Consider the following 24,193-nt stretch of genomic DNA (forward strand, 5'->3'; position numbering starts at 1 on the left):
AAGCTTAAAGAAACCATTAAAGTGGTATTAAACCCAAACGCAAATATTTATTATACTGCAGCTTACCAGTTGTTAGGATGGCTGCATTCATTTTCTTTTGTGTTTTTTTTTTTTCCTTTTTCACCTGGTGATCCCGCTAGTAAGCCTGTTGTTTTTCAACAAAACAAGCTGTCCTGCAGTTGTAGCAGTTAGAGGGTTGAGACAAACCATTTACCACTGACAGAAGTGCTTGCAGTAATCAGCTTTTATGTTAAACCTCTATCCCAAAAGGAAAAAAATGTTGCTGTAACTACTTAAAAAGCGTGAGCTGGAGTTTTAGTGTATCTAACTCTACTAGTGCATCTAACACCCCCACCCCACTTGGATGACAGTGCTGCTGTCCAAAGGTGTCACTGTTGTTCCTTAATTCAGAGTGTAGGCATTGTATTGCAGGAAGTGTTTTCAGGCTGGATGATCAGGTGAAAACAGAGGGGGAAATAGCAGTCACCAGTATGATATCCCCTCCAAAGTCTAAGAAACTTATTATGTAATTTCCTGTTCATCTACCAGTACAGAATATTCTGTATGACGACTGGCAGTCACCAGACAAATTGTACACACCTCCCAAGAGGTTTGCACAGTGGTACCCGGTAGAGGAAGCCTACCTTAGAAGGTGGAAATTGCCTTTGGTGGATCCAATTATTTGCTGCTTCAACAAATCCCTTACAGATCCTGTTGATGATGTCCCAGTCTTCAAAAACCCAGTGGACAAAAGGTTTGTTGGTGTCTATTGCGGTTTGCCAAACACTGTCAATCTGGGCAAAGGGCATAGGGCACAACCCTCTATTGATCCTGATGGATCCCTCAGTTCCCAAGAAATGGGAGTTCCTCCTCCTTGTGCTACTGCATGGATGGTTTGTTGGACTCCCTGCCCCTAAATTCTCACCTAGCTCTTGTTTATGGGATAGTTGCGTATGGTTCTCTGACTGTGAAACTGGTATGTAGAGACAGTTTATAAAAAAGCCTTTTGGAAAGGATTTTGGGAGTCACTAAACCCCTTTTAAAAAGGAAGTCATGGGCAGAAAAATCAGCTTTCAAAAAGGAAGAATGCAAAGTCTGCAGCCAGGTTTATTGGTTCTGGGTTCCAGAGAGTTTTTTTTGTCTATTCTAGTATTCTGCTTCAAAAGCCAAGTCCTCCACTTGGTTCCATCACAAGTCCTGGATGTCCCCCTCAAAATTAAGGGAATGACCAATTTTACAACTGTTGTAACAGTGAAGGGAGTAATTTAGCCCTTTCCTTTTCGGAGTTGTGATGTCCCGGGGTACAAGCTGAAGTTTTGCCCCATGCTGCCTCCTTGCTTTATGTCCTTTTCGGAGTTGTGGTGTCCCGGGGTACAAGCTGAAGTTTGGCCCCATGCTGCCTCCTTGCTTTATGCCCTCCAAAATTCCTATCTTTCTGATGAGATTGCTGGCACTCCAAATAACTTAGAACAGCTTCACTCTTCAGGAGTGATCGTAGCAGTTCCCTCCGAGAAACCATTGCAGGGCTAATGTTCAAACTGTTTACATTCCCAAAATCCAATGATGGTGGCATTACCCTATGCTTGGTTATCTTTCTGCAGGTCTTAGAGTTCCCGACAGAATGGGCCCCCTCTGTAATTGCACTGCTGCAACAAAGGGAATTTCTAGCATAGACAACTATCAAGGATACATATTTGCATATTCCCATTTTCCCAGATCAGCAGTTCCTGTGATTTACGGTGGGCATGGAGCACTTCCAGTTTGTAGCTCTTCCTTTTGGCCTGTCTATGCCCCCCCCCTTCCCCCCCAGTCTTCAAATCCACATTACCAGATATCTGGATGACCTTCTTTTGAGGGATCTCGCTGCCCTGGCCTTGGCTGCCTGTGTGCAGTGGACGACACAGGCCAAGCCCAGGCAATTTTTCCTGGGAAAGAGTGTTGACCCTCCCATGTCATATCCCGACCCTGCGCTCCAAAAAACGTTTCCTGTGGAATGATTTTTGTATAAGGGTTCTGGGCCTCATTTCAAGCAGTGATGTTTGCCTTGTTTTGCTCCAGACCTCTACACTCAATGTGCTAACTTCATGGGATAAGTTCCCTTGCTTTCTCGACAACCCCATGCACTTACCGTATTTTTCGCTCCATAAGATGCACTTTTCTCCCCCCAAAAAAGGGGGGAAAATGTCAGTGCGTCTTATGGAGCGAATATGGAGCGGCCGGTCCGGTATTTCCACCGCCGCCGTGTCAGAATACCGGGCCGGCCGCTCAGCTCTGCAGCAGGACCTTACCTGTTCCTCGGTCCAGCACTGTGCAGTCTTCCCGCGCCGGCTTCTTTAGTGTAGGATCTCGGCTTGACAGCCGGGTACCCAGTGCGCATGTGCGAGAAGCGCTGCACTTTGTGAATGGTACAGTGTCTTCTGGGACAAATGACAGGTCCCAGAAGGCGTCGGACCAATCACAAAGCGCAACGCTTCTCGCGCATGCGCAGTGGGCACCTGGCTGTCAGCCGGGTGCCCACACTAAAGCGAGGACAACTCCGCGGAAGTGGGAGTGGGTACCTGTCAAATTCAGGTACCCACTCCCCCTCCCTCCCCAAAGGTCAGCAGTCTCTGGTCATCCCCTGTACTGTCCGCAGTCTCTGGTCATCCCCTGTACTGTCCGCAGTCTCTGGTCATCCCCTGTACTGTCCGCAGTCTCTGGTCATCCCCTGTACTGTCCGCAGTCTCTTAGTCATCTCCTGTACTGTCTGCAGTCTTAGTCATCTCCTGTACTGTCTGCAGTCTCTTAGTCATCTCCTGTACTGTCTGCAGTCTCTTAGTCATCTCCTGTACTGTCTGCAGTCTCTTAGTCATCTCCTGTACTGTCTGCAGTCTCTTAGTCATCTCCTGTACTGTCTGCAGTCTCTTAGTAATCTCCTGTACTGTCTGCAGTCTTAGTCATCTCCTGTACTGTCTGCAGTCTCTGGTCATCTCCTGTACTGTCCGCAGTCTCTGGTCATCTCCTGTACTGTCCGCAGTCTCTGGTCATCTCCTGTACTGTCCAGTCTCTGGTCATCTCCTGCACTGTCCGCAGTCTCTGGTCATCTCTTGTACTATGTCCGCAGTCTCTGGTCATCTCCTGTAATATGTCCGCAGTCTCTGGTCATCTTTACTATGTCCGCAGTCTCTGGTCATCCCCTGCACTGTCCGCAGTCTCTGGTCATCTCTTGTACTATGTCCGCAGTCTCTGGTCATCTCCTGTACTATGTCCGCAGTCTCTGGTCATCTCTTGTACTATGTCCGCAGTCTCTGGTCATCTCCTGTACTGTCCTCAGTCTCTGGTCATCCCCTGCACTGTCCGCAGTCTCTGGTCATCTCCTGTACTATGTCCGCAGTCTCTGATCATCTCCTGTACAATGTCCGCAGTCTCTGGTCATCTCCTGTACTGTCCGCAGTCTCTGGTCATCTCCTGTACTGTCCGCAGTCTCTGGTCATCTCCTGTACTGTCCGCAGTCTCTGGTCATCTCCTGTACTGTGTCCGCAGTCTCTGGTCATCTCCTGTACTGTGTCCGCAGTCTCTGGTCATCTCCTGTACTGTGTCCGCAGTCTCTGGTCATCTCCTGTACTGTCTGCAGTCTCTGGTCATCTCCTGTACTGTCCGCAGTCTCTGGTCACCTCCTGTACTGTCCGCAGTCTCTGGTCATCTCCTGTACTGTCCGCAGTCTCTGGTCATCTCCTGTACTGTGTCCGCAGTCTCTGGTCATCTCCTGTACTGTGTCCGCAGTCTCTGGTCATCTCCTGTACTGTGTCCGCAGTCTCTGGTCATCTCCTGTACTATGTCCGCAGTCTCTGGTCATCTCTTGTACTATGTCCTCAGTCTCTGGTCATCCCCTGCACTGTCCGCAGTCTCTGGTCATCTCCTGTACTATGTCCGCAGTCTCTGGTCATCTCTTGTACAATGTCCGCAGTCTCTGGTCATCTCCTGTACTGTCCGCAGTCTCTGGTCATCTCCTGTACTGTCCGCAGTCTCTGGTCATCTCTTGTACAATGTCCGCAGTCTCTGGTCATCTCCTGTACTGTCCGCAGTCTCTGGTCATCTCCTGTACTGTCCGCAGTCTCTGGTCATCTCCTGTACTGTCCGCAGTCTCTGGTCATCTCCTGTACTGTCCGCAGTCTCTGGTCATCCTCTGCACTGTCCGCAGTCTCTGGTCATCTCTTGTACTATGTCCGCAGTCTCTGGTCATCTCCTGTAATATGTCCGCAGTCTCTGGTCATCTGTACTATGTCCGCAGTCTCTGGTCATCCTCTGCACTGTCCGCAGTCTCTGGTCATCTCTTGTACTATGTCCGCAGTCTCTGGTCATCTCCTGTACTCTGTCCGCAGTCTCTGGTCATCCCCTGCACTGTCCTCAGTCTCTGGTCATCCCCTGCACTGTCCGCAGTCTCTGGTCATCTCCTGTACTATGTCCGCAGTCTCTGGTCATCTCTTGTACAATGTCCGCAGTCTCTGGTCATCTCCTGTACTGTCCTCAGTCTCTGGTCATCCCCTGCACTGTCCGCAGTCTCTGGTCATCTCTTGTACTGTGTCCGCAGTCTATGGTCATCTCCTGTACTATGTCCGCAGTCTCTGGTCATCCCCTGCACTGTCCGCAGTCTCTGGTCATCTCTTGTACTGTGTCCGCAGTCTATGGTCATCTCCTGTACTGTGTCCGCAGTCTCTGGTCATCTCCTGTACTATGTCCGCAGTCTCTGGTCATCTCCTGTACTATGTCTGCAGTCTCTGGTCATCTCCTGTACTATGTCTGCAGTCCATTGGTTCAGAATATTTTTTTTCTTGTTTTCTGCCTCTAAAACCTAGGTGCTTCTTATGGTCAGGTGCGTCTTATGGAGCGAAAAATACGGTATGTCTCAAGGCCAGGAAATCCCTGACCTGGTGGCTGACCAGCCTTGCGCTGGAATCAGGGAAGCTATTTCTCCCATTAAATTGGATAGTTTTCATAATGGATGCTCGCCTGTTGGGCCAGGGAGGTATCCTAGGTGCCGCAACAGTCTAAGAGATATGGTTGTTGAGGGAGTGCAGACTTCCCATCGACATTTTCAAACTGAAAGCCAGTCATTGATGCATGCTGTGTCATGGACCATGCAGCTTCAGGAGTGAATAACAAGGGTCTGTTTGGACAATGCCACAGCAGTGGCTTACATCAATCATCAGGGCAGCACCAGGAGCCATGCAGCCCTTCCAGAAGTGGACTCTATTATGGCTTGAGCCTTAAGGCTCAGTATAGCCTCTATCACTGTCCACATTCCCAGAAAAGACAGTTGGCATATGGAAACTTTCAGTCCTCAGCACCTGGATGTGGAGGAATGGTCTCTCCACCCCTAGGTGTCCTAGGACATGTCACTGCCGTGAGATGCCAGATGTAGATCTGCTGGCATTCCGATTCAACTAGGTGGACAGATTTGTGGCCAGGATCACAGATCAAAAGGTCTTTGCAGTGGACACACTGGTGACCCTGTGGGATTAGTTCTGGTTGATAAATACCTTCCCTCCGCTATGGATTCTTCCTGAACTGCTTCACATGATCAAGATGAAGGGCATCCTGGTGATCTTAGTGCCACCAAATTGGCTCAGAGGACTTGGTACTCAGACATTCTCTGACTCCCGCGAAACACACTGTGGGTACTTCTGGAACTACAAAACCTACTGTCTCAAGGTCCAATCTACCATCCTGCTTCAGTCACTGGCTTTAACTGCTTGGCTATTGAAACCCAAATCCTGAGAGAGCGAGGTCTGTCTTACCCCATTATTCCTATGCTACTTAAAGCTAGGAAACTGATCACTGGCAGGGTCTATCTTTGCACTTGAAAGGCTTTCTTTGTGTGATGCAAGACAAGTCTCAGCATTGATCATTCTCTTTCAGAGACTGCTGGCTTCTCATTCTCTGATAAAGGCCTTTGTTCAGGGGGAAGTTCACATGACTTTTTGTACTCCTGCACCTCCTTGTGATCTCAGTTTTATTCTGTCAGCCCTACGGCATCCTCTCTTTAAGCCCATTTGGGATATTCCCTTGGCTGACCTTACCCGTAACTTTTTCCTCAAGGCTGTCGCATCAATTAGATGAATCTCAGAATTGGTGTCTTTATATTGTAGCTAACCCTCCCTTGTTCTCCATAACAAAACAAGGTGATTTTGAAATCTCGGGTTTCCTTTCTTCCTGAGGTGGTTTTCTTCTTTCACCTTAGGCCTCATGCAAACTGGACATTTTCTAAACTCTCCCAGAAACCTTCCTCCTGGCAGCAGCGTTTTGCCAAAGTGTCTAATGCTTTCACAAGCACTTAGGTGCATTTGCAGGCATCGAGCATTATCCTCGCCATTGAAATGAGTTAATGCTCAAGCACTAATGCGTTATTGCGCAGCAAGCATTTTTTCTGCCGAAACTCTGCTGCTCCTGGATGCACTGGCAGTGCTTTTTTTTTTGTTTTGATTATTTTTTTGCCTGCCTCTAAACTCTCCTGCCACTAAAAGCTGCTAAAAGCCTATGTATGTATGGACACAGGCTAACATGCAGGGGAGTTTAGAGGCAGGAAAAGAAACGCCTGACACCCCTAGAAGCAGCTGCAAAAATGCCAGTGTGCATGAGGCCTTAGGACATCATCCTATCCTGCCTTCTGTTTGCTGTACACCAAAGCACCCGAACTAGATCTCTCTACATTGTTTAGATGTAGTACGGGCAATGCGAGTTTATCTCTCAGCCACTGCTTCTATCCAAATCTCTATTTGTCCTGCCTGTGGGCTCTCACAAGGGCTGTCCTGTTCCTTGTTCTACCATCTCTAGGTGAATTGGGCAGGTTTTCATTAAGGCATACGCCTTGAAGGATAGGAAATCCTTCTTTCCTTGATATAGCTCTCTTGACTTTTTCAGTTAGTGCCTCTTGGGCTTTTCAGCAGCAGATGTCTGGTTCTCAGGTTTGCAAGGCTGCCACTTAGTCCTCTGTTCACATGTTTGTGAAGTTTTACCAGGTAGATTTTCAGGCTTCTGCTGATTCCATCTTTGGCGGTATGGTTCTTCAAGCTGCTGTATGATTTTGGAACCTGTTTCCCTTGTTTTGGTCCTGTTAGCATTGTTTGTTTTGCTGCCCAACCCTCACTTGTATTACTTGGAAATGTCCATTGGTCAAGAATAAAATAAACCTGTGTCCTGTACCATACAATTGGGTAATAAGAAATTTTGGCTTACCAGTAAAATTCTTTACTTGGAGAACAGTACAGGACACTCTGCCCTGGCATTTGTTCTGTGATTGCTTGCTAAAATTGAGGATTGCAGGAGGGGTTATGGGCTGTCCTAAACACTTTCTTTGCAAGTGTCCTCGCCTGGGGGTGGCAGCATATAACCATGGTTTAGAATTAAAGTGGTATTAAACCCAAAACCAAAAATGTAATATATTGCAACTGGTCAATCCTTTGATGTGGTGGCTACGTTAGTTTTAGTTTTTTTCCTTTCTGTTTTCACCTGATGATCTGGCCAGTAGCACACCTCATGTTTTAGAGTGCCTCCAACCTGGATGCACAGGGGCACCTTTGGACAGCAGCATTGTCAATTTGGGGTGAGGGGCGTGTTAGATGGACTAGCAGATTTAGGTACACTAACAAATTTAAACCAAACTCCCGCTCGCACTGCAGTTACACAAACAGTTACAGCAACCTTTTTTTTTTGGGGGGGGGGGGTAAAGGCTTTACAAGAATGAAAAAAAAGCTGATCATTGTAAGCACCCCTGTCAGTGTCTTAACACTTGACTGACACATTTGTGGGAGAGTTTGTTCTGTTGAAAAAGTAAAGGCAAGAAAGCCTAAAAAAGAAAACTAATGCAACCATCACCATCTAAGAATCATCCAACCATCAACTGGTAAGCTGCAATATAATAAATGTTTTTGCTTTTGGGTTTAATACCACTTTAAAGGAGCCTGTGTCCTGTACTGTAATTCAAGAAAAGGATTTTACAGGTAAGACAAAAATTCTTAGATTTGTGATAGATGTAAGAAAAAACACAAAATCCATATTTACAAATTATATTTATATACTCTTATATATTTAGTACAGTTAATTCATCTTGGCCATTCAGAAATGCTATTTCACTGTATCAAAAGAACATTCAGGCTGATTTATTACATAATACTATATATTCATTCCCACTTGTAACCGGAGCTGGTTCATCCACAAGGCAACCTATTCAGGAGGCTATGACCAAGTCTATGTTCAGTTGGCCCAGCTACAACTTTAATGTTCCTGCAGTAAATCAGGGGGGAAAAGTTTTATTAGGTAAAATAAAACTAAATTTCCTTAAAAAAAATCACAGAAGTAGTTTTTTTTTTTTCGACAGAAAAGACATGCAATGTCTTTTGACCTAAAAAAGTCTCTTCTCTCGCCCCTGATGACTTTTTGCATAAAAGTTTTGCCCATACTGGATCTGTTGTCTGTCTGCATTGCCAGGTGCCAGGAAGTAACTCCTGCATATACTGTATAGCAGAAGAGGATTTGGCTTTGGGCCCAATTCAACCTTAAAATTTCTCAGTTTGTAATGATACATAAGACTTGTACATAGTACACAATTAAAGAACAGTTTTGCACAACATACATATACAGCGTAAGTGGGGACATAACTGTATACAGGTGTAAATATATATATACTACAGTACCATTTTAGAGCAGCAAATACAATACAGCACTTAATAACAAACCACTGATTATGTATTCTTTTTTTTCAATAAATTGACAAATGCTTAACTCCGATTTGTTGCTATTTTTCTCTGAACACTATGGCTCTATTTACTGCCTTATTTAATGAGCCCCATTACACTGTCTTGTTAGCTTGACCCTGTTAGCATACACTGTAATTTTGACCTAAATTGTCCTTTAGGGTGAAGATATGGATGAGATAGACACTATGACACCATCGCAGGTGAGTGCTCCAGTCAATACCTTGTATTAACCTGGCAGGTGCAAGCAGTCACAAGAAAAAAAACATGATTTAATTTACATTGTACATTTTTTTTTTTTTTCATACAACAAAATGAATAAAGGAAATTGTATTCTAGAGTTAATTCTTGCACTAATTAGCCTAATAGATAAGTTTTGATGTCAGAAACTGATTATGCAGTGGTTTTACATTTTAAGCGCCTTTCTGCATAAATGCCATTTCCAATAACAGGCACACGTTGACAGTGTCATGTCACATAAATGTCAGTATTCTACAGTAATTTCTGGGGACACTTAGAGACAGTGTCGTTTATGTCAGACTCTGATGCAAAAAACCACGGAGCAAAACATTCCACATGATTGGAAATTACATTTTTTTTTGCATTATATTACACCTCAATTCATCAGTGCTGAAGCAGAGACCCTTAAAATATTATGATTAATCTAATATAAGGACTAATAATGTAATAATGAATGGCAATGAATCTAAAAGTAGCAGTTTTATTATGTGGTGTCCAGTCAGGAAAAACAGGGACATTTCAAGGAACAATTATTACTGGAGATAACGTTTTCAAGGAAAATATAGGAATGGCCCTTGAAATAAAACTGAGGAAGTAGTGTAGAAAATTAAAGGGTCAGTCCATCCAAAACGAATGTTAAAATTTTCGGTAAATGTTGGAAATATGTGCTTGAGTTGGGTCTGCACAATTACTGTTCCTTTTAAAAAGGAGTATCCCACTCTTTTTTCTGGGTTTTATATTTATTTTATTTAAAGAAGAGTGAAAGGGGAGATGCTGGAACACCCACATCTCTCAAGTGGAAAGGCATTATAACTGTGATTTCTTCTGTTAAAATATTCAAAACCTATAAAAAGAACCTTAGGTTTGCTTGGCCTGTTAGGCTCCACCTGTAACTAAGATTTCTGTTAGGAGTCAGCACCAGTGATGACCAGATAAATGTAGCTACACACAGAAACTGGGACCAGACCATATGTATATTTACAGTGAACAATAAACACACCAACAGCAGCAAACGTGAAAACGCATGAAAATCAAACAACAACCAAAATTTAGAAACCTAAACTACTAACTATTCAAATATGTACAAGTGTGAAATATGCAAGGCAGGGGGAATACTGGGGAAGCAGATGGGATGGAGGAAACAAATCTGAGAAGGAGCAAGGCACCAGGGAACTGGATACAGGGCAGGAGCAAAAGCAGAATCCGGAATTAATGGCAACAGAGTCTGGCAGCACGGCAAATGGGATACAAGACAGGAATAACCAAAACACTGACACAAGGAGCCATAACCGAAGTGGAATTTTAACCACTTGCCTGACCAGGCCATTTTTTGCTGTTCCGCACTGCGCTGTTTCAACTGGTAATTGTGCAGTCATGCAATGCTGTACCCAAACGAAATTTGTCCTTTTTTTAAACAAATAGATCTTTCTTTTGGTGGTATTTGATCGCCTGTGCGATTTTTTTAATTTTTGCACTATAAACAAAAAAAAATGCAAATTTAAAAAAAAAAACATTTTTCACTTTTGGTTATAAAAATATCCAATAGACTCAGTCATAAATTTAGGCTAAAATGTATTCTGCTACGTCTTTGGTAAAAAAAAAAATCTCAATACATGTATATTAATTGGTTTGTGTGAAAGTTTTAGCGTCTACATACTATGGTATTTATATTGGAATTTACGTAGCTTTTACTTTCTGACTGCCTATCACATTTATTAAGGTGCTAAAATGCCAGAGCAGTACCCCCCCCCCCCCCCCCCCCCCGACCCCTTTTTGGAAAATAATCTTTGAAGATGACAATTTTTTTTTTTTTTTTTTTTTACACAGTTGTCACTTAATGATATATTGCTCATGCATGCCATGGGTATATGTGAGGTATATGTGAAATAACACCCCCAAAAAACATTCTCCTACTTCTTCCGAGTATGGGGATTCCACATGTGAGAGACTTTTTGGCAGCCTAGCTACACACAAGCTCCCAAAATCCAAAGACCACCTCCAGGCTTTCAAAGGGCTTATTTCCTCATATCACTTCCCCACTACATATCAGTTTCAGAGGCTCTAAAATGCCAGGATAGTAAAAACACCCCCTCCAAATGACCCCTTTTTGGAAAGTAGACACCCTAAGGAATTTGAGAAGAGGCATGGTGAGTATTTTGCAGATATAATTTTTGTCACAGGGTTTTGAAAAAGAAAAGAGAAAATAAATTTTTTGTTTTCTTTCTTCGTTTTCCAAAAACGTGTCACCAAATGAGATCTGCAAAACTCACAATACCTCTTAGCAAATACCTTGGAGTGTATACTTTCCAAAAAGAGGTAATTTGGAGGGGTTGCTTCTACTATCCTGACATTTCAGGTCCACCATTAGAAGCTTATGCCACACATCACCCACTCTTGAAGTTCAAGCCTTTTCTGACACTTTTTGTTCACCTGTAAAAACTGTTTTTTGCTAGAAAATTACTTTGAACCCCCATACATTATATATTTTTTTTAAAGCAGAGGACCCAGAGAATAAAACAGTGGGTGTTGAAATATTTTACGTCACACAGTATTTGCACAGCGATTTTTCAAAAGCAAATCTTTTGGGAAAAATACACTTTTTAGAATTTTTATGTGCAAGAACACAATATATTGCCCAATTGTTTGATAAAGTATAAAAGATGATGTTACGCTGAGTAAATAGACACCAAACATGACATGCTTTAAAATTCCGCATGCCCGTGCAATGGCCACAAAGTACATACATTTTTATTATTGATAGGCGACACTTTAAAAACCTTTACAGGTTAACAATTTATATTTACACAAGAGGTCTAGTGCTAGAATTACTGCCCTCAAGCTGATATATGCAGATACCTCACATGCATGATGCAACTGCTGTTTACATACCGACACAGGTCAACGCTCCTTTCAATTTTTTTGTCCCTTTCAATTTTTTTTGTTTTGGTCACAGGGAATGCAAATATCCCCTATAACGTCAATGGACATTGTCATATATTCTTTTTTGAGAAATCTAGGGTCTATCAGACGCTAGACATCTCTTCTGCCCTTACATTATCTAATCTCACCAAGATCGCTGTGATCAGATGCTTTTCCAATTTACAAATGGCGCTTTTTATATCCTGCGAAACTGAAGTGATGAAATACTCGTAACTTCCGGTCTCTTAAACTATAGAGATGATTGGAGTCATTCTGGTCTCTGATCAGCTCTATGGTCAGCCAGCGGAACTGCCAGCTGCATTCTCAGATTCCCCTGTGGGACAGGAGAGCCCAAGAAAACTGTGGAAGGCAACAGGAGGGGGTGGGCTGTCCCTTCCCACTGCTCGTAAAAACAATTCAGCAGCTGATTGGCCACTAGGATTGATTTTACATGAAAGCCAGCTGAAAAAAACGATACCAGGATGATGCCTATAGCTGCAGGCATCATCCCGGTATAACCGTTCAAAGTCCAGCGACGTACCAGTACATTGCCTGTCCATGTTGGGCATATATGTAACAGCAGAGAACACAGGCATACAATGAATCGGCTCTGTAGATCAACATGACCGCAATTCATTCTTTTCTGTAATGCCCATGTTGAGGGTTAGGCCCAAAAAAGTTTTAAATTCAGAAAACGTGATAGGTTTCCATGCGAAATTGTCTGGCAAAAGCTGAATTTGGGTGGGTGGCCATGTATTGTTGTGCGTATAAATTGCCTTGGGCCATAATCAATTGGTACAATCCTCCATGAAAAACAGCAGAGGGGCTAAACGCTAGTGCTGGCAGCAAATGGGGCCAATCCTGCTAACTTGTGGGTAAGCGGTTGGCAAGTAGTTAAAAAAAAAAAAAAAAGTAAATTATTTTTTTTTTTTTTTACTTTTTTTTTTACTTTTTTTTTTTTTTAAATACTTGTATTAGAATACTACACTGTTACCATAGTAACATTGTACTATTGTGGGTGATAGGGGTGGTCAGGGATTTTTTTTTTTTTACGCTTTGCAGAAGAAAGAAGGATCATTTCTCCTGCAATGCAAAGCTTGCTGTCAGAACCAAACTCATTCATGAACTGTCAGGGTGCTGTGATTGGCCCCATGTATCATGTGACAGCTGTGGGCCAATCACAGCTCACTAGTAAGAGAATCAGAGCTGTTATGAATGAGATTGATTCCTAACAGCTTTGCTTACATAGTGATCATGAGATTGCATAGCGGAATCTTCATTCTGCTGTGTCCACTGGACACAGCAGTCGTGAGGGGGGAGCGGTGCACGGCTGCTCAGGCGCACAGCATCCCCCTGTGTTAGTACAGCCAGAGCGATGTACAGGTATGTCACTTTGCCTGTAGCTGCTGATCTGCGCAGTACATTGCGGGCGGGAAGCGGTTAAGTACTCTCCCAGAAGGTGAAGCCAGGTGGAGCTGACTGCTGGAAGACACCTGCTGGTGGACACTAAAACTGTAGCTTTTCACCTAGGGAAGCACAGTGCCACCAGCAGGAGAAACAGGTTGTGACAATTTCACTTTTGGGTTTACTGTCCATTTTAGTATAAAGGCTACATATTAATACTTTATCCTCTAAACTTGAATAGATCTCTTTGAACCTATTCTAGTATATCAATGCAATTCTCAGGCAAAGATCAAGACCTTGGAAGTTCTTGTTATTTCTCATTTAGACTTCCATGACATATACAGTATATGTTCAGTTTTTATATTTAGAAGGTGCAGAAAATATTTAAATTTTTTGGCATGACAAGTTTTTATTATTTTTGAATTTCCAGTAATTGCCGAAACTCCATACAAACATAGATAACATTGTGCAGCTAGAATAAAGTTCAGCTATTTGTTATGCATTTTAACTGTATTTACTTTAATGGGAGTGTTATTGTGGCTCATAATTAATTTAACATACATTCATTTTAGAACTCAAATATATTTTACATTTGTACATGAGAGATGTAGCTAGATTGTTTGATATGGCCAACAGTTTTTATTAGCAATGTACAGTTCAAAAGCAATTAAGACTAACTAGCAGTGTTACTTCAGACTATTGAGGCAACTGTTTTGTGCAAGTATAAATCTGCAGTGAGCTATTGGAATCACTGAGACAATTGAGCTTAGATTGTATGGCACTGCAAAGAGCAAAGCTGTAGTGCCAAGTTTCACAAATAAGATCAGTAAACAATGATTACTGATAGCTGTAAGTTAATGCACTTTGCAATATTGAATAATTCTGAGCATGCCTCACATCACTGACCATGTCGAGGGACCCCTTATGTACAGTCGTGGCCAAAAATATTGGCACCCCTGCATTTCTGTCAGATAATGTGCCACTTCGCCGAGAAAATTGTTGCAATTACAAATGTTTAGGCATTCTCATGTTTATTTCTTTTGTTTGTATTGGTATGACAAAAAAAAAAAGTGGAGAGACAAAAAGTCAAATCTGACACATTCTACGCAAACATCAAAAATGAACTGGACAAAATTATTGGCAGCTTCCCAAAATTTTAAGAAATAATTGCATTCCAAGTTTTTGTAGTAATAAAACTCACCTGTAATTTGTAATAAAATTCACCTGTATCAATTAACAGGTGCTGACAATATAGAAATCACACCGGCAACCAGTTCAAAATGGTGAAAAATTTACTCAACCTTTCTGTTGTGTATCTCTGTGTGCCACATGGAGAAGAGAAAGAGCAGCAAAGAATTGTCTGAGGATTTGAGAACAAAAATTGTGGAAAAGCATGGACAGTTTCAAGGTTACAAGTTCATCTCCAGAGATCTTAATGTTCCTGTGTCCACTGTGTACACCATTGTCAAGATGTTTGTAGGCCAGGGCACTGTTAATCTCCTTGGGCATGGACCAAAGAGAAAAGTTTATCAAAGATTGCAACGAAGCATTGTTCGAATGGTGACTAAAGAACCTCGATCAACTTCCAGACAAATTCAAGCTGACCTTCAGGCACAGGGTACATCTGTGTCAGCTCGCGCTATACATCGCCATTTAAATGAAAAGGAACGCTATGGAAGGAGACACGGGAATCCCACTGCTGACACAAACATAAAAAAGGCAGATTGGCGTTTGCCAAAACCTACCTGAGGAAGCCAAAATCCTTTTGGAAGAATGTGCTGTGGACAGATGAAACAAAATTACAGCTTTTTGGTAAAGCCCATCATTCTACAGTTTTCAAAAAAAGCAATGAGGCCTTTAAAGAAAAGAATGCAGTCTCTCTCTACAGTCAAACATTGTGGAGGTTCACTGATGTTTTGGGGTTGCTTTGCTGCTTCAGGCACTGGATGTCTTGACCGTGTGCATGGCATTATGAAATCAAAGACTGCCAAGGGATTCTGGGGTGCAATGTAGGGCCCAGTGTCAGAAAGTTAGGTCTCTGTTAGAGGTCATGGGTCTTACAGCAGGACAATGACCCAAAGCACACATTAAAAAGTACCCAGAAATGGTTTAAGGCAAAGCGCTGGAGAGTACTGAACTGGCCAGCAATGAGTCCAGATCTCAATCCCATAGAGCACCCATGGAGAGATCTCAAAACAGCAGTTGGGAAAAGGAACCCTTCCAGTCTGAGAGACCTGGAGCAGTTGGCAAAAGAAGAGTGGTCCAGAATTCCAGTAGAGGTGTGTGCTACCAAATATTAAATTGAGAGTGTCAATAATTTTGTCTAGTCCATTTTTTTGGAGTTTTGCATGGAATGTGTCAGATATGGCTTTTTGTTTCTCCAGTTTTTTGTGCCATACTAATACAAACAAAAGAAATAAACATGAGAATGCCTAAATATTTGTAATTGCAACAATTTTCTGGGCGAAGTGGTGCATTATCTGACAGAAATGCAGGGGTACCAACAGGGTGGACTGACAACTCATGGGGCCCCCGGGTAATAGGGGATCATGGGGCCCCTGTGTCTTTGCCCAAACTCAAAAAAGCCTATGAAAAAGGTACCAGGGGCATCTCATGGCTCCCCCTACTGACCCCGGGCCCTCGGGCAGTGCCCGAGTTTCCAAATGGTCAGTCCGCCTCTGGGTGCCAATATTTTTGGCCATGACATACTCCACTTTTGTATTGGTGAATGGTACACCACCTAAGTGTAGATAACTGTATCTGCACAAAATTAACTGACCCTCTAGTCTTTGTACTTCTAGCTTCATAGTGTCTGTTGACTATATCAAACAGTCTGCCTATCCCATTTCAAGTGCAGATGAATAAATGAGAGGAAGTATCTGGTTGCTAGAAGCAATGCTGTTCACTTTTAACTTCAGCCAGTTTTAGTAAACTAGGCTCAATTACCCTAAAAAAAAATTGAAAAGATATATGAGTGTTAATGTCCTGTGTTTTGCATTGTAAATGACAAATCAATGCCCTAAAGTCGGACTCTTGGTAAAAACAAGAAACAATAGGTGATTGCATGTGCAGTACAGGGTGTCAGAAGACTATTTAAAACCTTCTGTTGTCTTTCAGATTTTACAGTGGGAAGAACAACAGCTTGATGAAACTATCAATTTCAACAACTGCAAGATTGACCCAGCACCTTTCCAGTTGGTGGAAAGGACATCTCTTCATAAAGTAAAATACATCAGACATTCCCTATTCATGCACTTTATTGTTCCATTATTTCTTAAAGTGGTTGTAAACATGAAAGACATGAAATCTGAACAAAGCATATCGCTCTATATTGTGTACTTGTCTCAATTAAGAGCACTAAGTGTCATTTATGTCTGCTGCTCCATTTCTCTGCTATCAGCATGAATCACTGCTGACAAGCTTTTCTGACACCAACAGAAAAATGGTGACGGGGAGAGATCTCCAGCAGATTGACAGCTCCAGCTCTGTTCCTGTGAGCTGTGTGGAGGGGGTGTGTCTCTTCCATCCAATTAGCTCTCAGAGCTCTCTTCACTGAGCTCTGCAGAGTATAATTTCAGCTCTCTGCCCCCTTTTTTCCTAAACTCGCAGACAAGCTTTATAAATTCAGAACTTTGAACGGCTGACGAGAAGACTGCAGATATACAGGTACAACTTATGTAGGAAGATTTTATGGTACAAAAGTGGTGCAGCACAAACAACAAACTGAAAAACTTCTACTAAATTGTGACCATAAGCACAGTGCTAAATATGTGAAAATATCAAAAGTATAATTCTCCAAATAAAGTAACTTGCGAAGTGCACATAACGTGACAAGAATCTAAACAACACAACATAAATAATAAAGTCCTAATAAGTATCCTCTCTTGGGTAAACAACAGTCCCGTGTATTCAGATAAAGACACGTGTAGTGAATCACAAACTTCACTTGTGTACCAACACTCTTAAGAAGTGACTGTTCACCTTCCAATCAGACCCATAGTCTCATATAGGTCAAACTCGTGCTTAGTGGAAAAATTTCCTCACACTGGCTCCTGTTCTTCCTCCTCTCCCACCAATGGACGCTGTAGAGGTTCTCCTCATCCGCCACAAAAACTCAAAAGTAGATGATAGACAAAAGGTGCCGCCAATAGTGTAGTAAAGACGTTTTTTAAAAGAATTGTTGTTTGTGCTGCACCACTTTTGTACCATATGATTATACACTGTGTAGTATCACACAGATAAGGCGCAGCAGCAAGTTCACATACTGTGTTACATATATTCTTTGGTTATTTTTTTATACAGTCCATGTAATTTTTTCTATTGTAGCAGCGCATGAGTATCTGTTTTATTTTATGTAGGAGGATTTGTTTCATCACCTGAGGCTAGGAACTTCACTGGGCATATGTAAGGGTTTACAACCACTTTAAAGTAGAATTCCAGTTAGATACTAATTATACGTAAACCTGCCCCAACCCCCATTATAAGCCTATTGTAACTACCTCATAAAGGAAAAATGTCTATACTTACCTATTCTGAGGGCGCTCCAATCCGTTCACATAACCTCCCCAGTGGCCGGCTTTAGAGAAAAGGCAAAATCACCAACAGGGGCAGCAGAGCCTGGGTGATAATATCGCCTATAGGCTTACTATGGGGCATCCATTGTCGGATGTCCCTCCTCTACACCGAAGCCGGTGCTGGATCATGTGACTAGACCAGAACGCCCTCAAAATAGGCAAGTATAGACATATTTCCTTTACAGTGTAGTTAGAATAGGCTTAGAATGGGGGTGGGAGCAGGTATAGGTAGTGTTTAGACTGGAATGCTAGTTTAATATCATATCCAATGTTTGTTACTACCTGGAAGATCTGCCAGTTTTTCACTCCAGTATTTTCTCACAAATAGAAATATTTCTGTTAGTTCTCTACATTTTCCCTAAAGTGTTACTAAACCCATGACCCTGCATTCACTATATCTGGTCTTCCACAGTACACAAAATATGGAATTGCAATTATTTTAGTTAATATAAATTGCTAAATACCTTTTCTCTTCAGCAGTATATAGCAGTCTTGTGACTTCTATCAGTGTCTGGCTCAGCACTGGTTAATCTTGTAGGAGGAGTTTTCATTCTCCTCTGACTGTCCTATGAGGTTGCATGACCCTTGACCCTCTGTCCAGACAGCGCTATTTGGCCCTGTGCCAATTACATTCAACCTCCCTGAAAAAAATATCTCTAGCAATACACACCAAACAGAGCATGTGCAGACTTGCCACTGCTGCTCTGTGCTATGGCAGATGGATTGGGAGCAATACAAGAGACTGCATGGGAATTCACCTCAGCATTTTGTGCAGCCCATGTAGTTAGATGCAGGATGATATAAAGGTTCAGGGATGTTGTCCATCCCTAAACAACCTTGACCCTGAAGTCCTTTTTTGGGGGTATGCCTACCATGTTGGGTGAAGCCTGTATAGGCATCAGACAGGCGTTAATGAGCTTTGGTTTGGGCATTAGACTGGCTTTTTGCAAGTGTTAAAACTGCTCCCCAAACGCCCTATGTGTAGTTTTGAAGCATTTTAAAAGTATTTAAAACCACACCACAAGCTAAATAAACTGTAGTGTTATTAATGTGCCGCAACCGCATCACGAATACCCCGCAAACACCTGCCAGCATGTTTGAGGAGCGTCACTATAGACTTGACTAGGCTGCGTTGACAGGCTTCAAACTCCTCCTGACTCGACATAAGGCTTCAATTTTGAAGCAAAGTGACGTTAACACTTCATGTTTTGATAATGTGAACAGCACTGTGTGCTACCATAGTATAATTTGCATAGGCATTTGAGGAGTGTTAAAATTGTCCCTCAAATGCCTTCCTTCAATGCCAGTGTGAACTAGGCCTTATTGTAAAAAAAAAAAAAAAAAAAGCAGGGCTATGTTTGGATGTTTTCACATTAGAATGTAAACCTTTCAAAGTTGGCGCTAAATTCAACCACTCAGAGCTTCAGCTCAGGCTGACCATCGTACCACTGGTTGCACACTTTACCACCTGAAGCCTTACAAGATACTCAGATGCTTCCTCCTATCCTTTCACCAAAAGGACTTTATTACAGAATAGTCTATATCTGGGTTGCTGTGTACTCTGTCTGGACACACCCTATGTTCTGCACCCTACTTTAAGCCACGGCAAAACCTCAGGTGAACATTCTTTCTGCTGAAGGCCTACATAACACTCCAGCTCAGAGTGAGGGTGCTTCCCTTGCAAAGCCTGATATTAAAGTGTTACTACAGTTCCTTGAAAAAGTATTCATACCCCTTGAAATGTTCCACATTTTGTCCTGTTACAACAAAAAATTTAAATATATTTTCTTGGATTTTATGTGATAGACTAACACAAAGTGGCACATAATTGTGAAGTGAAAGGAAAAAGATAAATGGTTTTAAATTTTTTTTACAAATATCTGAAAAGTGTGGCATGCATTTGTATTCAGCACCCCTAAGTCAATACTTTGTAAAACCACCTTTTTGCTGTAATTACAGCTGCAAGTCTTTTTGGGGATCTCTACCAGCTTTGCACATCTAGAGAGGGACATTTTTGCCCATTCTTCTTTGCAAACTAGCTCAAGCTCTGTCAGATTGGATGGAGAGCGTCTGTGAACAGCAATTTTCAGGTCTTGCCACTGATTCTCAATTGGATTTAGGTCTGGATGTTGACTAGGACATTCTAACACATGACTATGCTTTGAGCTAAACCATTCCTTTGTAGCTCTGGCTGTTTGTTTAGGGTCGTTGTCCTGCTGGAAGGTGAGCCTCTGCCCCAGTCTCAAGTCTTCTGCAGACTCTAACAGGTTTTCTTCTAAGATTGCCCTATATTTGGCTCCATCCTTCTTCTCATCAACTCTGACCAGCTTCCCTGTGCCTGCTGAAGAAAAGCATCCCAACAACATGATGCTGACACCATCATGTTTCATGGTGGAGATGGTGTATTCAGGGTGATGTGCAGTGTTCGTTTTCTGCCACACATAGCATTTTGCTTTTAGGCCAAAAAGTTCAAATTTGGTCTCATCTGACCAGAGCACCTTCTTTCACATGTTTGCTGTGTCCCCCACATGGTTTCTCGCAAACTGCAAATGGGACTTCATATGGCTTTCTGTTTTCCCTTCTTCCATAATGGCCAGATTTGTGGAGTGCATGACCAACAGTTGTACTGTGGACAGATTCTCCCAGCTGAGCTGTGGATATCTGCAGTTACCAAGGGCCTCTTGGCTGCTTCTCTGATTAATGCTCTCCTTGCCCGGCCTGTCAATTAGGTGGACTGCCATGTCTTGGTAGATTTGCAGGTGTGCCTCTTTCCATTCGGATGATGGATTGAACAGTTTTCCGTGAGATGTTCAAAGCTTGGGATATTTTTTTATACCTTAACCCTGTTTTAAACATCTCTACAACTTTTATCCCTGACTTCTTTGGTGTGTTTCTTTGCCTCCATGATGCTGTTTGTTCACTAATGTTCTCTAACAAACCTCTCAGTGCTTCACAGAACAGCTGTATTTATACTGAGAATAAATTACACACAGGTGGAAACAAAATCCCTGACCTCAAAAGCTAATGGGGCTTTAAAGGTACCATACCGTACTAATACAAATGAAGTGAAAACAATAGATAAAAATTAAACCCTTTTATTAGGTTAAAAAAACCACCCATCGGTGGAAAAAGCTTAGTCAGACATAGACACAAAAGGCATATAGTCAGACATAGACACAAAAAGGCATTTGATTAAAATCAACAAGGGGTGGCTATAGTAGGCGATGGCCACTGCCCAAGATGTAAGGAACGTCACAGGCATCGTCAATGGCGAACCACAGCCACTAACTTGAAGCAAGGTAGACTCAACTGTACAGATAGTATATGAAATGGTAAATGATTGTCAGTGGAAATGTATAAGTATATAGACAGAAAACACCCAACCAAAGGACATAATAGGTGTTGATGAAACTGGTATGACAGTATCCACTTGAAACCATGATAAATGCTTTGTGTTATAGATTCCAATGCGTTTCGTGGGATGAAACAAGAGTATCTACAAAAAATAAAAAACAAAAACATGTAATCAATAAATGGTATAGTGCAAATATATACAGTACAACAAAACAAAATATGAACAAACAAAACAACAGCAATTACCAGTCGATGATATCAGCACACTCTGAGATAGCTCCTGCTAGGTATAGATCAGTGGTGTCTGGGTGAACAGAAAAAGGCCTCCAGCGACCACAAGGAAGGGTCATTATTCAAAACAGGGTTCAAATGTATTTGAACACTTGTGGAAACCAAGTCAATATTCTAGGGGATCACACAATATAATTATTTGAAAAAGATTAAAATATAAAAATATAACAAGGTGATAACAATCAACCCCCCCCACATCCCACAATCCCCTATACCAGTGGTGGGCAACCTTTTTTTTCAAACTGAGCCAAATCTCGCCAAAACCACGATTGAAATTTATTTTGAGAGCCACGTTTTTAAAACTGAAAATACATCCCCCATATAGTAATTCATCCCCCAAATAGTAATTCATCCCCCATATAGTAATTCACCCCCCATATAGTAATTCACCCCCCCATATAGTAATTCATCCCCCCTATAGTAATTCATCCCCCATAGTAATTCATCCCCCCTATCGTAATTCATCCCCCATATAGTAATTCACCCCCCATATAGTAATTCACCCCCCATATAGTAATTCATCCCCCCTATAGTAATTCATCCCCCCTATAGTAATTCATCCCCCCTATAGTAATTCATCCCCCCTATCGTAATTCATCCCCCCTATCGTAATTCATCCCCCCTATAGTAATTCATCCCCCCTATAGTAATTCATTCCCCATATTGTGTCAATTCACTTACCTTTGCTCCGCGCGTTCTTCTTGCCGTGTTCCCGCGCCGTTCTGGTCTTCAGGGCGGACTGTGAGAGGAGAGGAGTTTGTCACGCTGCCCCGCCTACATCCTAGCTGCCCCGCCTACATCCTGACAGCTGCAGAGTCCTGACTTTTGGGGCGGCCGCCCGAGAGGAGGGAGGGGAGCGGGCGCCCGGCACACAGAAGAGCCGCATTTAAGTTTGTAAAGAGCCGCATGTGGCTCGCGAGCCGCGGCTTGCCGACCACTGCCCTATACCAACTACACCCCTACTCACCAAAATTGGTGAAGAAGAATTTGAATCTAAGAGGGCGACAAAGACAAGCGGGGGGGGGGAGAAAAAAAACGGAAAAGGTTTTTTTTTTATATGAAAAAAAGGTATACTGTTAATGAGATCCCCTGGGTAATAAACAATCGCATGCAGAAGTATAAAAATCATAATCTATCCGGATACATACCATTCAAAACAAAAATGCAATGGCCAGGTGGTATAGGTCATCATATATAGCCAGAAACCAATTGCTTTACAAAGGTGTTGAGACAAACGTCAAGAAAGGGGATGAATGAACCTCAAGCGCACTTCCCCCTGTGTAGTCCTGAATTGAAAAACGGCCTCCAAGGTTTAAATAGTATATATTTAAAAAATGGACCGCTCTAAGGTCACAAATTGTCTAAATAAACTGTTCAATCTTTAAAGTAATAACACTGAGCAAAATACAAATAAAATATTAATATTCAGTCCCAACGTGAATAATTGGTGCAGCGGTGCTTTATCTTTAACGGTGATACTCCATACTGAAATGACAAGTGCTTCACTGTGTTCACACTGGTGCCCCACATAGATGTAAACTCACCGTCATTTCATGACCACCAATCTCTAGGTAAGTCACACTCGCTTTTTGGGACTATCCCAGTTTGCCATCTGGTCCTGATGGCCGATATTCCTTCGCCCTTATAACCGTGGTTGCTGGTGGTAACCAATAACTAGATCTGCATCAATGTTAAGTAACTCCTCTCCTCCACAGGCAGTATTTCATATTTTCAACATAAATCAAAACAAAACCAGACATCTCATAGTGTAAAACTGTATAAAACTTTAATATGGGGTCAAACAATAGAAATGCCACTCACAAAAAAAGTGCCTTTCCTGGCACTAGGTGTATTCAGCTTTGTGTATTATGAATGGGAATTAAGATGGCCACCACGTTCCAGCATGTGTTCAAAATATCGGAAGTGACGTCAGCAGAAGTTGCATCATAAGCCCTCGGCACGTTTCGACCAATATATCGTCTTCAGGAAGTACAAAATCCGACATATAGTTATTTTTATATACAGTTTCAAGAAAAAGTATGTGAACCCCTTGGGATTACGTGGAGTTTTGCATGAATTGGGCATAAAATGTGCTCTGAACGTCATCTAAGTCACAACAATAGAAGAACACAGTCTGCTGAACATAATACTACACAAACATTAGATGTTGCCATGGTTTAATTGCATATAACGTGTAAACATTCACAGTGCAGGGAGGAAAAAGTATGTGAGGCCCTAGCTTAATGACTTCTCCCAGAGCTAATTGGAGCCAGGAGTGATCCAACCTTGACTCCAATCAGTGTGATGATATTGGATGTGTTGCTGACAGCTGTCCTGCCCCGAAAAAACACACACCTGTTTTGGGTTTACTGGTTTCAAGAAGCACTGTCTGATGAGAACCATGCCTCGCAGAAAAGAGCTCTCAGAAGACCTAAGATCAAGAATTGTTGACTTGCATGAAGCTGGAAAGGGTTACAAAAGCATCTCCAAAAGCTTTGATGTTCATGTGTCCACAGTAAGACAGACTGTCTACAAATGGAGAAAGTTTAGCACTGTTGCTACTCTCCCTAGGCATGGTCGTCCTGTAAAAATGACTGCAAGAGCACAGCGCAGAATGCTGCATGAGGTAAAGAAGACTCCCAGAGTGTCAGCTAAAGACCTACAGAAATCTCTGGCACA

General features: G+C 42.3%; 1 protein-coding gene across 2 annotated transcripts in view; it reads left to right on the forward strand.

The window, feature by feature from the left end:
• The window catches only part of LOC149434759 (chloride channel protein 2-like), a 224,962-nt gene that overhangs the window by 168,620 nt on the left and 32,149 nt on the right, over positions 1 to 24,193 (forward strand). For both annotated transcript variants that reach the window (XM_089663427.1, XM_089663428.1), the window contains 2 exons: positions 8,894 to 8,935; positions 16,413 to 16,517. In XM_089663427.1, the coding sequence (XP_089519553.1) occupies positions 8,894 to 8,935; positions 16,413 to 16,517 (147 nt within the window). The remainder of the gene's footprint in view (positions 1 to 8,893; positions 8,936 to 16,412; positions 16,518 to 24,193) is intronic.

The sequence above is a fragment of the Staurois parvus genome, unplaced genomic scaffold, assembly GCF_062004578.1.
Source record: "Staurois parvus isolate SC_StPar_1 unplaced genomic scaffold, SC_StPar_1.0 ptg001686l, whole genome shotgun sequence".
Taxonomy (NCBI): Eukaryota; Metazoa; Chordata; class Amphibia; order Anura; family Ranidae; genus Staurois; species Staurois parvus.